General features: G+C 35.0%; 1 protein-coding gene across 1 annotated transcript in view; it reads right to left on the bottom strand.

Moving 5' to 3' along the window:
* LOC134650474 (synapsin) overlaps positions 1-15926 on the bottom strand; it is a 105513-nt gene that overhangs the window by 3327 nt on the left and 86260 nt on the right. The window contains exons 11-13 of the mRNA XM_063505428.1: positions 5015-5107; positions 1944-2056; positions 965-1061 (exon numbers count right to left, since the gene is read on the bottom strand). Of these exons, the coding sequence (XP_063361498.1) occupies positions 965-1061; positions 1944-2056; positions 5015-5107 (303 nt within the window). The remainder of the gene's footprint in view (positions 1-964; positions 1062-1943; positions 2057-5014; positions 5108-15926) is intronic.

Genomic DNA, 15926 nt, shown 5'->3' with positions numbered 1-15926 from the left:
AATGTATTTTATACAATATTTTTTAAGTGGTGATTACACGAAGTATCGTAAAAGTACCAAAAAGATACTGCGTGTATGCACAAATACTTTTTTGGGGAATAGACTAAAGACTTGTCTTGACAACTATAACATAGGGGTTTAAAGGTGTGTGTACGACCTTTTAAATGACAAATAAAGGTACGGGAGTAGAAAAAAAAGTAATTATGGACAGTAATTAGGTTCGTTAAGCTTCTTCGTCAATAATGTTGATAGGAAATAACTCATATCATGATCGATGTCCTGCAGCTCATAACTACTATTATGATATGATGCTCAGGTAGCAGACTAACGTCAGGTGGAAGTACAATACGAATAATTACGCCTAGATATTGGGATTATTGTCGTCGCCCTTTTTTTTGCTGCATTGCAAAAGTGGTTCGGAAAACAATCATAACTTATCTTTTTGTTCTCAACTTCTGAATGTATATCTTTCATTGAATACCCACTAATTTGCTAACTAATTTTGTCTCCATTTTAAGCCTAAAAGAGTTAAATAAAACTATGATGATGATGATCCTTCCGGCCGATTTCAGCCACGGCAACCACTTCGACTCCTAGTTTGCTCGGCGCTAGTGCGCCCGAAGATGGCTGACGTAGCCGATCTTCGAGGTGAACACTTGCGCACATTGAGGGCACGTGAGGACAAAAAACTATAAATAATGGTCACAATATCTCAGACCGTAGTGTCACGACGACGATACCCCTATATGTAGGGTACATTGTAAAGGTTGTGATTATTTAAACCTACATACTTATAGTTATGATTTTAGTATCCAAAATTCATTAAATCATTGTTTTTATCCTAATGAGTCTGACAACACTTACTCACCTTTGATCGTCTCCAGCAGTTGATCAATCAAGATGTAAATCTTTGATCAAGGCGAGTTAAGTAAAGATTGTGAGTGAGATAGTATTTATAAGTTACCTCATCGATCCACATCTTGTACCGATCGTTCATGCCGATAGCCTCCAGCATGGCAGAGCCCTGGTTAGTCTTCCAGTTGCCCGATATAGACTTGCGCCTAGAGATAAACACAATACAAATCAATACAATTGGCAGTTAAAGATCAGATACTTATATAATTATATACCTACCTACGTTTGTTATTAATATCTATTTTGGTCACATTTCTATTGTCTTAAGCAATCAAAAACCAATCAAGCAAAAGCAAAATGGATGACCGTTATAAATGGGAATGTAAACAGTTAATCAAATTCTAAAACATTACAAAATGTCGGAATTCCAACTGTCAGGAATACTTTTACCGATATAGGTAATACGCGGTACCAGGCACTGCTAGTGCCACACAATCGTGTTTAGATCAATTCAACTTGAGACGATAATTAAAAGTGAATTAAAATCCACCACAGTAATTGAAAGCTCGAAGACCGAATCTAAACACAAGCACACACAAGCTTGTAATAAAAACGCCTAGCCCTTACTTACTGTGTTTAGAACGGAACACATTTATATATTTCCCGTAGGCGTAAAGTGCGTATATTATATTTTACCGCCCACCGCTTTATGTCAGGGAAATGTTCGCAATTTGTATATTTGTATTGTGTTTACGAGATAATTTGGATCGTTTTACAATGTACTTAAATGTTTGATAAGATAGGGCTTAAAAGGTTTAGCCTTTAACAAGAGTCGTTTGGTTCCTTGTCCATAACTTTCAACTCAATAAGCTTTCCATCTGTGGTACTGGTACAAAAAAATGGTCCTACTTTTAAATATATGTATAGGTAATATCTGTGACATATATAAATCATAAAACATACGAGTATATAAACTCAAAAATCAGCGTTTTCCCAGCGATAAGACCTAAATTTTTCAAGTAATTTCGCAATGCTGATACGAAAGACCAAGTTCTTACTAACTAGTTAATGTTTAAATTGCAACTTACATGAATGCCTTATAGTTGTTGCCAATTTTCTGTATATGTATGTCGTATTTGGCGTCGATGTAGGGCTCCACGGTGCAGTAGGTGCCGAGCATGGCCACCACCCCAGCAATGTCCTGGAATATGTAGACAATCAGCAATGTTATTTCTTTGATATTTATAGCGGCAACATCATTATCCTGTATTTCTCTAAGATTCTCACTGCTTTTATTTAAATTTCTGTATTTCTTGAAATAAATAATATACATTTTATTTATTTATTTAATCTTTATTGCATAAAAGAAAAACCTTATAGTACAAAAGGCGGACTTAATGCCATAAGGAATTCTCTATCAGTCAACCTTAAGGCTAAGCAGATATTTTGATTTTTTTTTATGTTATATCGAAACCATTGAAAACGTTATGTTATGTTTATTTAGAATGATAAAACAACGACTAAGTTAAAAGATATAGAGTCCGTTTAAACTAACTCTACACTGACTTTTATGTACCTAACTAAGAGTGGCAAATGTCATAATAAAAGTCTTTTTTTATATAAATTCTTCAGATCGCCTCGTAACCCAGATTAAACGACGCAGAAAAAAAGCCGATTCCGATATATAATAACTCAATTTTACCCAAAATGTCGCTTAAGGGGTTTCTCCGTCCTCCGTCGACATGTATTTCATTTTTTAAATCGCAAACGAAACACAATTCCGCAGTGGTAATACGGGTACGGGCATAAGACTTAAGCATACGTTTAAATAATTTGTTACGTTATTAATGAGACGTTCGCCATCTCAGGACGAGAATTCAGTAGGTATGCCTACTCAATCTTAAGGATAAAGATAAATCTTGATGACGCGTCAAATTAATCTTGCTCAAATGTTTAACATGGTACGTTTGTCATAAAAAATAATTGGCGACATCGATTTAAAGCAAAAATCTTATGTTACACAATACTGTCTTGATAATAAAATTAATAACAAATAAATAGTATGGGAAAATCTTACACAAATTGACCTAGTCACACAGTAACTTCAAAAATGTAATGATGTTTTAGGGTATCCTAATCTAGCCTAACCTATCTAGGTATTTGCTTGATACGCTTCAAAACAGTTCAAACGGAATTTATTTAAGTGTAAGTATTTAATCAATAAATTATAAGTAGTATGGCAGACTTTTTGTGGCACAGATTTTTACCTAGTATAGGTACTAATTTTCTACTTTCCTTATGTTTCCAACTATACTATGCAAATACATATTGTATTTAACTGTATTGTAGAATGTAAACTGTAGTCAGTTAACAGTCCAAACGGAATTTATTTAAGTGTAAGTATTTAATCAATAAATTGTATGTAGTATGGCAGACTTTTTGTGGCACAGATTTTTGCCTAGTATAGGTACTAATTTTCTACTTTCCTTGTGTTTCCAACTATACTATGCAGATACATATTGTATTTAACAATATTATAGAATGTAAACTGTAGTCAGTTAAAAGGTGGGACAAAAGAACGTCAGTACAATGAATTATGAGCAGAGAAAGCAATAAATACCCATATCTGTAGACAGTTAACTATCATAAAGCTTGAATTATGAAACTCCACGCGCATGAGTAGCTTAAACGGCCAACGTACTCCAAACTAAACCATTTCCTTGATAGTCGTGGACTCAATTTGAAATAGGACTCAAAACTTTAAGTGTTCTTGAAGATTAATTAGAGGGATTAAGATTTACTCTAAATGCTAGAGACCGTCTAAGCCAACTTAGTAACGACTTAAATAAGGATTAGTGAGTGTCATAATCAGTGATCGTTAATTTTCCAGCAATTTTGGTGCAGCATTGTTGGTTAAAAGCATCTGTATGCCCTCCTCTAGGTGGAATAGATAATTAGGGTTAATAACATTAATATTAACCTTAACCAATCCTTTCCCTAGAAAAAAATTGAAGAAAATCCTTTATTTTTACTATGCTGCACCAAAATTGCTGGAAAATTAACGATCACTGGTCATAATAGACGTCATATTTTCTTAGAAATGTGACATTAATGATGACGTCGCCATACTTTGCCATTGCAAATGCCATGCAGAGTTAGCTTAGTCCGACTCTAGCAAATTGGAAGCTATCTTCCCATGCTCACTGTAAGTAGTTACTTTATAAAAAAATCCTTCCGATATTGTAAAAATCAAATTGTGGTTAAAATCAAATTGCGAGTATTCCGCAGATATGTGCCAAGAAAACCAACCCATTAGCCAGAAATCAACCCATAACCTCTGGTAATTTGAGAGTTGCATGCCTGAGCTAGGTACTTACGCCGTTAATACAGCTACGAAAATTGAATTCTACGAGTATAGGTATATACAGGGTGTTTCCTGTAACAGGAGCAATAAATTAAACTGTAGGCTGTACTCCTCAAACTGACCAACATTTGTTCAGCAACTTTTGAAAATAACTTATGTTTTGATTTTTATTACACTTTAAAGTTTATTCTAAGACGCAATGTATTGCAAATTTTGTTATGTTTAAAGCGTGACAAGCAACGTCACTAAACACACTGATGTCAGCGTACATTGAATGCAATATTTATTTTGTATGATAAAGAGGAAGTCTAAAGGATTCATAATTTTTAAAAGTGGCTGAACAAATGTTGGTCAGTTTGCCGAGTACAGCCTTTAGTTTAATTTATTGCTCCTGTTACAGGAAGCACCCTGTATAGTACGATTTTCGAGATAAGACTGGTGTGAACTAAATAGATGTCGCACCGTCCACTGTCGTTAAGTTTATTATGGTAGTCGAAATATTATATTTAATTTGCACTGATTTGTCATAAAGATATCGAGAGCTCTGTGCTAATTATAAATATAGATTTCGTCAATTACATTCGTACAAACACAACACAAACTTTATTTACTAATTGTGAGACTATGTCGATTTGTGTAAGACCCCCATCATACTATATTTATTAATTTTTGCCATTATATTATTACTTTAGACCTTTGCTAGCACCTTTTAAGGGACAGTATCTATACATTTAGTTTAGACTAGACCATAACAGAACTTTGGTATTTAAGGGGTAGTATATAGGGTACAGGTACCTGGAAGTCGGCCACCGAGTCCACTTTCACTTTGGCCACGCCGGAGTGCGCGTGCCCTATCTTAATCACCACCGGGAACTTCGGGGCCGTCACCTGGAACAAAAGAAAGCTCGTTAGTCTCGTCTTTATTGCCGAATTTAGAGACATATACATGAGAAGACGCACAGCGAGGTACACAAAATACATTCTAGCTGTTAAAATATTTTTTGATACTTCTTCAACAGTTTACAGTGATTTGAAGATTTACTTTAAAAAGCTCGTACCTCGTAACTTTTGTGTTGCTTTACATTGCGGTCCGAATTATTTTGTATAGTTAAAATTTACATTGTATCTCTAAACAAAATTTATTTTATACAGGTACTATGCTAACCATGCACCGTTTGTATATTCGCCCGTGTTGAATTTACACATTCACCCCCTTATTCATAAACGTCTGCATGCTAAGATTGCTAAGTTAATCAGCTGATGATCGTCGTTTGTCCCTCTCTATGACAAAACGACAGATAGGGACAATCGATGATCATAAACTGATTTAAGTTAGCAGCCGTTTATGAATAACGCCATTAGTCTGTATACATCAAACTGTGTAAGAATATTTTCCATTAGGTCCTATGCCAATATCCAGAAGAGAATGTGGACTACGTTTGTATGGATAAGCGGTTGTACAATACCCTCTTAAGTATTCCGTGTGTTTGTCTTGATTCAAATTTAACACATGAAAGTATGAAAAAGCAGGTAAATATGGCAAAGCCTAATAAAGCTGACAAATGGTAAAACACGTTTTTTTCATACCTACTAAACCAATATACTCTAGTGACGGTGTGAAATCATTGTGAAATATGGTACAGCGACGTCTGTGTATAAGTATGTCTGTGGCCTCCACTTTATCCCCGAATCACCAAGATAGGGAATGTCTACAGCGCGACATTAGATATTAGTGTAATTGTCCCCAGTCCCTTTTACTGAATAGAGGACTTATGGCCAATTTATCAAAGTGAAACCTCTTGCAATTAAGTTCTAAGATACTCGAACAAAAGACGACCTCTTTGTCTTTAATATAATGATAATAAATTCTTACTAAATTAAGATTTTATAATAATAAAATCGATAATAGCGTCAGAACCTTCAACATTTTTAAAAATTCGTTAAGAATATACTGAATTGGCCGTTTTTTTTTAAGGTTTCATTGACCAAGTGCTAGTCAGACTCGCGTTGTTTTTAAAACCGATTCACACTTGACCCGTTTTTATTTAGTTTTTGTTAAGTATATTAGATTCATCGACTAGATTTGATATTGTCTTCACATGGCTCGCAGTAGTATTGTTATGCTAATATTATGTCGATGTATAAAATATATTTCAAAAGTTCGGAGCCTCGTTACTTCCTTACGAACACCTTTACCTACTAATCATCTAAACGCATTATTTCCGCGAGCAATGTGTACCGAGCACTTCCCGAGTTTAATTACGAAATTGTATGAATAATAGCGACTCCCGAACGTAAGAAAACAGTCTATTTGGAGAATGGTGTAAGTAAACCCAACTGTAGGCGCTAGAGCTAATCATTCATTGTTTTGAATATATCACGCGCGGGTGCGAAAACCGTACGTTATTTCAGTCCTTAGTTAACTTTATGGGGCCGATACTAATCTTAATTGCTAGTGTGCTCGAAATGTACCGTAAATTAAGGGTTACCTGACTGAAAATACTTCAACCCTTTGAGCGCCAAGAACTTAATAATGCTTATAGATAGATAGATTTTTATTGGTATTAATCATACACTGTCAGTTACATATTTAACAATAATTCGTTACAAATGATAATTAATAGATTTAAATTCATATGTCAATCATTAAAAAAAAAGTACAAAGCTGTAAATTAAATAATGTCAACAATTCCATAATTCAACTTCATATTATAGCAGTTATAGCGACGAGAACGTGCTTATTCGACCCCAATTTTTTTCGAGTTTACCCCAATGCACCTCAAATATGGGCATGGTAAATGGACAGGCTTTATATCTGTAGATTTATCCATACAGCTTAATATTCATATAATGTCATGGTTACAGTTTCATTTACTCTAAAATAAACTGTACCTAATATTTCTGGTTAAGTCCATTGGTTGACTGGTAGAGAGAGAATGCCTTAAAGCAATAAGTCCGCCATTTGTACTGTCATGTATAATGCAATAATAAATAAATGTAAACGGTCCTTTTATTGGAATGGAAGCAAAAGTCAATAAACAAACTTCTGTATCCAATATAAAGTATACAGGAGCGTGGAAACCCAAGGCGACGTAGAAATGCCGCGTACGTTTTACGAAATCGATATAGGACAGGTATAATAAATGTAATTTATGTTGTAATAAATATATCATACACTATATAGTCCGACTGGCGGGAAAGCGCCCTCGTTTCCTGGTCTAAGGAGAGAAATTTAATTAAGATGTCTAGAATATTAAACAATTTATTAAACGCATCGGTTTGAAATAAATCTTTTTGACGTTGTATATGAAAATACTTATAGTAGCTGCTCCATTCTGAGCGAAAGTGTTCTAACCTATGGTGCTAAAAACCAAATTTAGTTTAATAATAACACTGTTGGTCTTATGAATGTTTTGTAGCTTACCCTTTAATTTTTGCTAAAAACACTTCCCAGAACTGTTATTGTGAATATCTTTGTTACGGACACCGTAACTAATACTTCTTGCGATGACGATGATGGTACATTGCAGGGTTAAGGCGAGTAACGTTTATTTGTATGATTCACTTGTGACTAAACAAGTTTTAGTAATCAAATCACCCACTATTTCCCATGAAATGCGATTACGTTCATCCATCAGTCAGGTAGCAAAAGCAAACGGAACTTGGCACGTTTTCAATAGCTAAAATCATTCTCTAAATTTGTACTATTGACAAACAATAAAATGACGATTGAATAACATCTCTGGAAACTGTATCGTAATCTTGAAGGTCATTTTATTTTATGCCTAACAGACGAATCAAAATCGGAAAAAAGTAACGATAAATATTTTTATTTAAAGCATAATCAGGTCAGTTAATATAAACCTTGTGCATTATGCGAATTGGGTCGTGTTTACAAAATGATATTGCATAAGCCAGTTGTAACATTTGATATGAGCTCGCAGGGAACTAAACAATAAGCAGTAAAATGTTTTAATTGCTTTCTTCTCGGTTCTACATCGACCTGACTTCGAATCAAATCGGGGGGTTCACATCAAAACCCTACATACATTTTCAAAGCCGCATATTAATTCATAGGTGCTTTACCTACTTGTAAACCTCCGAATTTTCCAAACTGCGATCTGTTACATCCTTGTAAAGTGTATATGTAATGTTCATAGGTAAATAACTAATTCTTATTTACTTGTATAATTTTAAGATTCAACCAATAGAGATAGGGACCAATGTGATGTAATGTATGTAATAATGAACCTGGTTTCTATACTTTCTATTGTGTAGGTACTAATAGTGCTTAACTTAGGTATTTAGTACCTGATAGTTTTCACCTTTAATGTATAGTAATAAAGGTTTATAAAGGCAATCTAGACGCAACATTGCGCAACTAGTTGAAAATTGAAATGCATCCATCTCGGTACTATCAGCATCAGATCGTAACACGTCAACTCCTATGGTAAAGGTGTTCCGATATATTTGGTTAATTTCGCTGCTGATAACTACGGAATTTAAATAGTATAGGGATAAGGATTTTATGGTGTCATATTTTCTTGCAGGTACTTACATGACGGCCCACTGACGGTATCCCGGTCTCTCAAACACATATTCGTCTCGCCGGAGGCGGCGTCGTGGGCGGCACAGCATCAAGTGTTTTGCTCCGCAAAGATCCCTTTTCTTAAACGCTAAATATGATATAAATTTAATTTCAACGTCAGTACGTCGCGGTCGCACACATGTAGCTGCGCAGTTGATCAGCGCTAACTGATATAGGAATCAAGTTAGTATCATATTTTATATTTCTGAATGCGTCTTGAGGTATACTTCCTGCGTCTTCCGATGACGCATCCACACTCAGGCCAAAGCAAACTCAGCGTGTATATTGCCAAAGATGGTATGTCGCCTGTATTGATGTAGTTTAGTGATTAAGCATTGTTGTCCGGTCAAAGCCGCAAAATTTTTCGAATATGTTTGTGTGTCGCAAAGTTTAAGATCCGCCGAGTCAGCGACACAGCTTTACGTTTTTTTTCCTAGAAAGTTGATATTATGAAAACCTCTTTAGCGGCGCTGGGCACTTTTCTTTTTGAGGTGGGGAAAAAATGATAAACTCGAGACAGCGTAAGGCGATCACGTGACCGTAAGATTTAGATGGCCACTCATTTAGATGGCATTTAAATCAATAAAGAAAAACTCAATGACATTACATGAAAAAGGTTCTAATCTTGTACGGGCTGAAATACGAGGATCTCAGATTACATTGTAACTTTATATCACTCAAATATAATTCAATAAAGCTACATCTTGATGAAATCGTTAATAAAAGTGAACTCTAGTACTGGTGAATAAAACTCGAAATATCATGACCAAATATATTTAGATGTGAGGTCTGCAAGGTATCTTTACAATTTCTATTCGAATTTTAAACAATTAACGCTACAAATTTGAATTTAGAATTTTAAACAAGCTCACTGACCAGCAATTTCGGAACTAAAGTTTCGGAAATAGAAAGGAGGATGGGTCAATTATACATAGTGCTGCAGACATTTTGGACTAGTCATTGAGTTTTCACTTCTGTCGGCACTCCCGGAGTGCAACCCGTTGTTTTTTTTTTTCTTACATTTTTGTAGGAGTTGGGATAAGTATTATCATTGCCTAGCACTCACAGTTTTGCTTAGTTGGGGCTAGATGGATCTGTGTAAGATTGCCCCCAAATGTTTATTTAATTTGGATATGATATGGCTATGGCTATGGCGTAAAGACTGGACATTGGCGCCGATGTCATACAGAGCACAAGATTTGCTCTTTAGCCACCGTTATCAACAGATCGATCTACCGATAACAGAGTCGTAGAGGCATTCAATTCAAATAACCTAACAAGTTGCTGACAATGGCGCTTAATGATTATAAGCAGGCGAGAAATAATATCATAGTGTCTCAATGGAGTATTTATTGTAGTTAAAGGACGAGGCAATTGTCATTTATCACTATGACCGCCTTTGATGTTATCTGTACGCGGCGATTGGTAGATACACAAATGCTTCGAGCGTTTGTGCATTCAAAGTCAATTTATCTCATATTTATTGCAGTCGTAAGCTATTATAGCGCCTGTAATGACAAAGTAGACGTCCGCGTAACGATATAATTGCACGTTTTACACGGTCTGACTAAGTTACCTACTTATTACCGATATCCCTAAGTTAACTAGTAACTTATCCAAGAGCATTACTAATATAACTAATTAGTCGTATCATTATATTTAGTAACGGTTTTGCGGTTTACCTTTTGTATTAAAAAAGCATTTGAATGACAGGAATTATGAATTGGTCTCAAGGGAGGAAAATAAATAAATAACAATTGCAATGAATCAATATTTGCGGTTGATCTATTCTTTGTGGTATGTGGCTGGAAGCTAAAAAGCATTACCTTGTTTTTGACCTGAGGAAAAATTAGTTCATCGACTAAATTAACTCTTACACACAGCATAGAGTTCGTAACTACAACGAACTAAATGTCTGAAATGCAAAAGATTGTGTGCCTCTATGCGAAAGAGAAATTGACCTATCTGTAGGTACCGTCTGATATAAGAATTAGTATTAGTAAAAGAAAGAAGGTATTAGTAAAATGGTGATGGGTAATTTATTTTTTAATTGTTTTTTTTACAATTTGACAGCATAATTTTTTTAAGTATTATATTTATTCTTAGTGGTACCGGCTGATATTGGCACTGCGCTGAGCAACCAGAGATGATATTTATTAAAGGGTAGGCCACCTAACTACCGAGCTTAGGTAGCAGGTAACTGACCTACACCATATTAAGTAAATACCTAGGTATATGTCATATATTAATTGACGAAATGAAACGTTTAAGAACTAATGCTAGAAAACCTGCTTTAAAGAAAAATTGCATCTGAATCGGTTTATCCGTTTAGCCACAGATACACAGACACGCACACACATAGTGATCAAACTTATAATACTAATAAAATGTGGGCACATAGGTATTTTAATAAAGACATTGTATAATAGACCTTTTTATCGCTATTTTAAACTTTTCTTAGATATATGGAGCCAATACTGCACTCCTCTTACATTTTGCTCGCACGTAAAACACAAGTACTAATTATAGTGTAGAGAACTACTGTTAAAGTTTGTCTATGGTCAGATGAGACCACTCCATGACTTAGATCATCCTTGATCGGCTTCCTAATTCGACGTTAATAAGGCTCTAATGGATTACAGCGATCTATAAAGTCAGAAACCTACTGACGCATATGCGTTTGTTGTAAAAACCGAAAGACTTTGATCATTTACAAAACATCTCATTGTTATATCGACATGTCAAAGTGTCATTACTAATAGTTACTGACCTACTTAGTAGTTAGACTAAACTATAATTCTAATGTCCTTACAATGGACGCATATAATAAATATTTCAAGCAATCATGTAAAAACAAAGGACTGCTGCTGAAGCTGGTATATAAGGATATTATTGCAACAGTTTGCCCGTGCGAGGCTTGACCCAGTTTGATAAGATACATCTAAGTATGTAAGCAGCCAGCACTGTGATTATACAATGCATGCGATGCTAGAAAGTTGAATGCAAATCTAATTAATACTCGTAATGTCAATCTATTGGGCCAACGCGCTTTCTCTAGAATTAGAAGAAGGAAAGGGTAATTCCACACTGTCAAAATTGCGGCAAAGTTACAACTGCCCAAGTGCCAATGCCCTTAAATTTACAAGCTGCTTTCGTAGAGAAAGCGTTTATACCTAAGAATTCTCTTCAAGTTTCAAGTAGGCGATAATGCCCTTACAAATATTTCCCATAGTATGATTAGTTGACAAATTGCTAAAACAGCGTACCTTTATAAAAACTTATTCAGTTATTGAATGTTACGTGTAACTAAATTCTAATATTGAATACAGCCCAGAGCCTTTTAACCCCTGAAAGACCTGACAATAACCATAAATATTACTTAAGATCAAGAAGACCACGGGCCAAACCGAATCAAGCAATCGAAACGAAGGGACAATGAAATATATCTTTATTAGGGAACAACTGATACACAATGTATCATACATTCTTGCAGCTTCTGGGCTTTCGAGTCACGATTGTACTATACTTGTATTGTATAAGTAAAGGCACCTCTCGGTGTTAAAAATGTCCAGTGTGTCATTCTTGACCTTTTTAATGGGTACTTATGTTGAACAAGATAAGTATCAAGTGTCTTCCCGGTATGTGTCGACGTAACATTTTCAGTTTTTAGTCGGACTCCGTTTATGGTGACGAATAATACAAACAATAAATCGACGGGGTATTCGTGTAAACAACTTTGTAAAGAATAAATAACTAGCTTCGGAAGTGTACGAGTATCTCTGTAAACCCACGATTCTAAGTAAGCGGTTTTCTTCGAAACCATGTAGACAGCAGGCCCCAATTTCACCACGCCGACATTTGTCAGTGACATATGTCGGGTGACAATTGTCAAGTGACAGGTGACAAGTGACAACTTCGTAAACTGTTTTTGTATAGAAGTGCTTATAAACATGACAGGCATTTAGTTACAATTGTCCAATTGACAATGATTTGGTGAAACAAGAGTAGTTTTTATAAGTCGACATATTTGTCAATTTGTCGGTAATTCTTGACATGAGATCGGAGCTGTGTCAGGCTTGGGTGACAATTGTAGTGTTTTCGTTGTTAGCAAACCCCGTTATCATTGTTGCAGTTCATTGAAAATAAACGTTCGCAAAACTGTGTACCCTAAATTCGCCTTTAGGGTACAAATAAAAATCGCTTTAAATCACTTTTAAATTCTTCTTAACTAGCATTAAATCATAATTCCATTATAAATTGTAATTGTTGCCTATGAAGGCGTTTAGTAATTCAACATTTAGGATTTGGAATAAGTCTCAGTATAGTTTAAAAAAAAAAATATAATGCGAAGTTGGGGACCGGTAGCGAAATTAGGTATGTTTAGGTAGGTATTGTTTTTTTAATAATTTACTTGGGCGAAGTTGGGCACTAACAGTAAAGTTAGGGTTTTGGTTAGTTAGAAAATGAATCTCCGCGAAAGCAATAGTGGTGATATTCTTATACAAGGGAATATATAAAGTACGAATAGATTCCTACTTTGACGTCACTGACTTTGCATTTGCAGAAAAAATTACTTAAAACAAACAAAAAAATAATGCTTTGACGCCTTGTCAACAAATAATGTAGGTACGAGTATACGCTGCATTAAATGGGGTCGGGACACAGATGGGATCTCAATCAATATCATGTTAGTGATGACAACACGGCACATCGAAAGCAATTAACGATCTCTTGTGAAGAATTGACAAATATGTCGACTAGTAAACATTACCCTTGTTTCACAAAATAATTGTCATTAAATTTAAGATGGACAATTGTACTAAACTACCTGTCATGTTTATATGAAGTTCTATACAAAACAATTTACGAAATTGTCATCTGTCACCTGTCACTTGACAATTGTCACTCGACATATGTCACTGACAAATGTCGGCGTGGTGAAACAAAGGTCTGTCATTTTTTTGACAATTGTCGTACCTGTCAGCTTGGTGAAATAGGGGCCAGATAGTACAAATATTTGGATTATAACTTTTGATTCTAACCACACCAGCTACAAACTTAATGTTATTTGGATCATGATCGTGGATTTGGAGTGTTTGTTGAATGAAGAGAAACAAAGGCCGATTATAGGTCTGAGACGTTGATGATTTTACTGAGACTACTTATTGTACCTACCACACACCTACTGATACCATACAACGATACATGTAGCTTATTATAAGGTGTTAAATCATAAACTAAATGCACAATATTTAACTCAAACTGTAAAAAAACCGCCCAATAATAGATAAGTAATTATTATTTGCACGGAAGTATATACATAGGTCGGTACTTCAAACTGTAATTATGTGAGAGAACAGTTTTGGCATAATTTCATGAAATAATACTTAATGTGAGTAAGTATTTTGTTTACATGCGAGAAGCAGTCCCAACAGCTTATACTGTCGAATATGGAGGCACGTGGTTTTGACTGGGCGACCCGTATGTTTTGCAGTTCCTTTCAGTAGCGTAGCTAGGTAGCCAAGGGCCCTGGGGCAAATAAAAAAATGGGGCCCCACTGCTATGTAAACTGATTAAGTTTTATCAAATAAAAATATGAAATATACAAATACTTCAAAAATGCTAAGCTACTTGCCCTGCCTTGCCCTGCCCTGCCCTGCAGTGCACAAAAAAGAGCTTTCTTTTTTGTGCACTGCAGGGCAGGTAATAATAGTATTAAACAGTAACAACATAAATTACAATTAATACTGGGTGTAGGTTTGGTTTGGCTAATAAAACGAAATAGAGAAGATTCAAGGGTTTATTATATAATGGTCGGGCCTAACAACTGACTAAATAACAATTATATTTACAATTTTTTCCTAGCTTTAGTTTTCGCAAAAGTATCAATGACTTCGTTTAAATCCAGGCTTGATGCGGTTTTGTTTTCAATTGCTATTAGCGATAAATGTCGGAGTCGAGTTTGGCCCATATTATTTCTTAAATAATTTTTTATTATTTTTAATTTGCTAAATGACCTTTCAGCTGCTGCAGAAGTGACAGGAATTGTAAAGAATAATAACATTGCTGTAAATACTTCTGTTAGGTCGCATTCTAGCACTCCATATTTGCTCATTATTTCCTTACATAATTGGTGAACAGTCCATGCTTGAGTTAGTTGAGGTAAAACTAGGTGGTAAATATTAATAAATTGAAGTGAAAAACTAGGGCCTATTATATCTGAATATTTTCTTTGGAATTCGTCACACTTTTGTAATAAAGTTGCTTCATCAACATGTAATAAAATAGTTGGTGTTAGAAAATCGAATATATGACAGACTGCACTCATACCAATAAAACGTGTATCTAATTGAGATATTACTGTGTCTAGTACATTATTGAAAATCTCAATTTCAAATATTTTTTCTCGGTTTGGAAATCGGTGATCAGCAGCTAATTCATCAAAATGTTTTTTAACTTTTCTTTGCCTTTTTTCTTGAAAATGGGTATCAATACCATATTTTCTTGCAGTTTCACTGGCTTTGCACTTGAATAATTCGAAATCATTTCTATAAATTTGCAACTTTGCTTTGGTCTCTGCTAAAACTTTACTCGCCTCGCCCAAATTAATGTCGCATTTTTGTAAAGTTTTGGATGCATAATTGATGTCGTTCAATACACTGTGCATGAATTCGCAAAGCAACACGAACTCGAAATTTAGCATTTTTGTTTTAATACTCTCTGCTTCACTACGCTCATCTTTATTAGGGCTCTTTAGAACTATTTCTGATAATGCTTTGATAATATCAAAATAACGAAGTTTTATTGCAGATATCGTATTGACCCTACTGGACCATCTAGTCGGATTTAGTTTTTTTAGAGTGGTGTCCGATTCACCAGTGAATTTTGACAGTAGATCCCAACGTTTGATGCTGTTTCCGAAAAAGTTATACAAATCTTGCAACGTTGCGAAAAAAATCTGTATTCCCACACAACTTCTAACGGCATCATTTATCACCAAATTTAAATTATGAGTGGCACAATGTACGTACTCTGCGTTAGGCTGGATATCCTTAATATGTTTTTGTACACCATTATACACACCACTCATCACACTGGCTCCATCATAGCCTTGCCCCA

This window comes from Cydia amplana, chromosome 8 (genome assembly GCF_948474715.1).
Source record: "Cydia amplana chromosome 8, ilCydAmpl1.1, whole genome shotgun sequence".
In the NCBI taxonomy this organism is placed as follows: domain Eukaryota; kingdom Metazoa; phylum Arthropoda; class Insecta; order Lepidoptera; family Tortricidae; genus Cydia; species Cydia amplana.
This window is presented reverse-complemented; position numbering and strand designations above follow the sequence as displayed.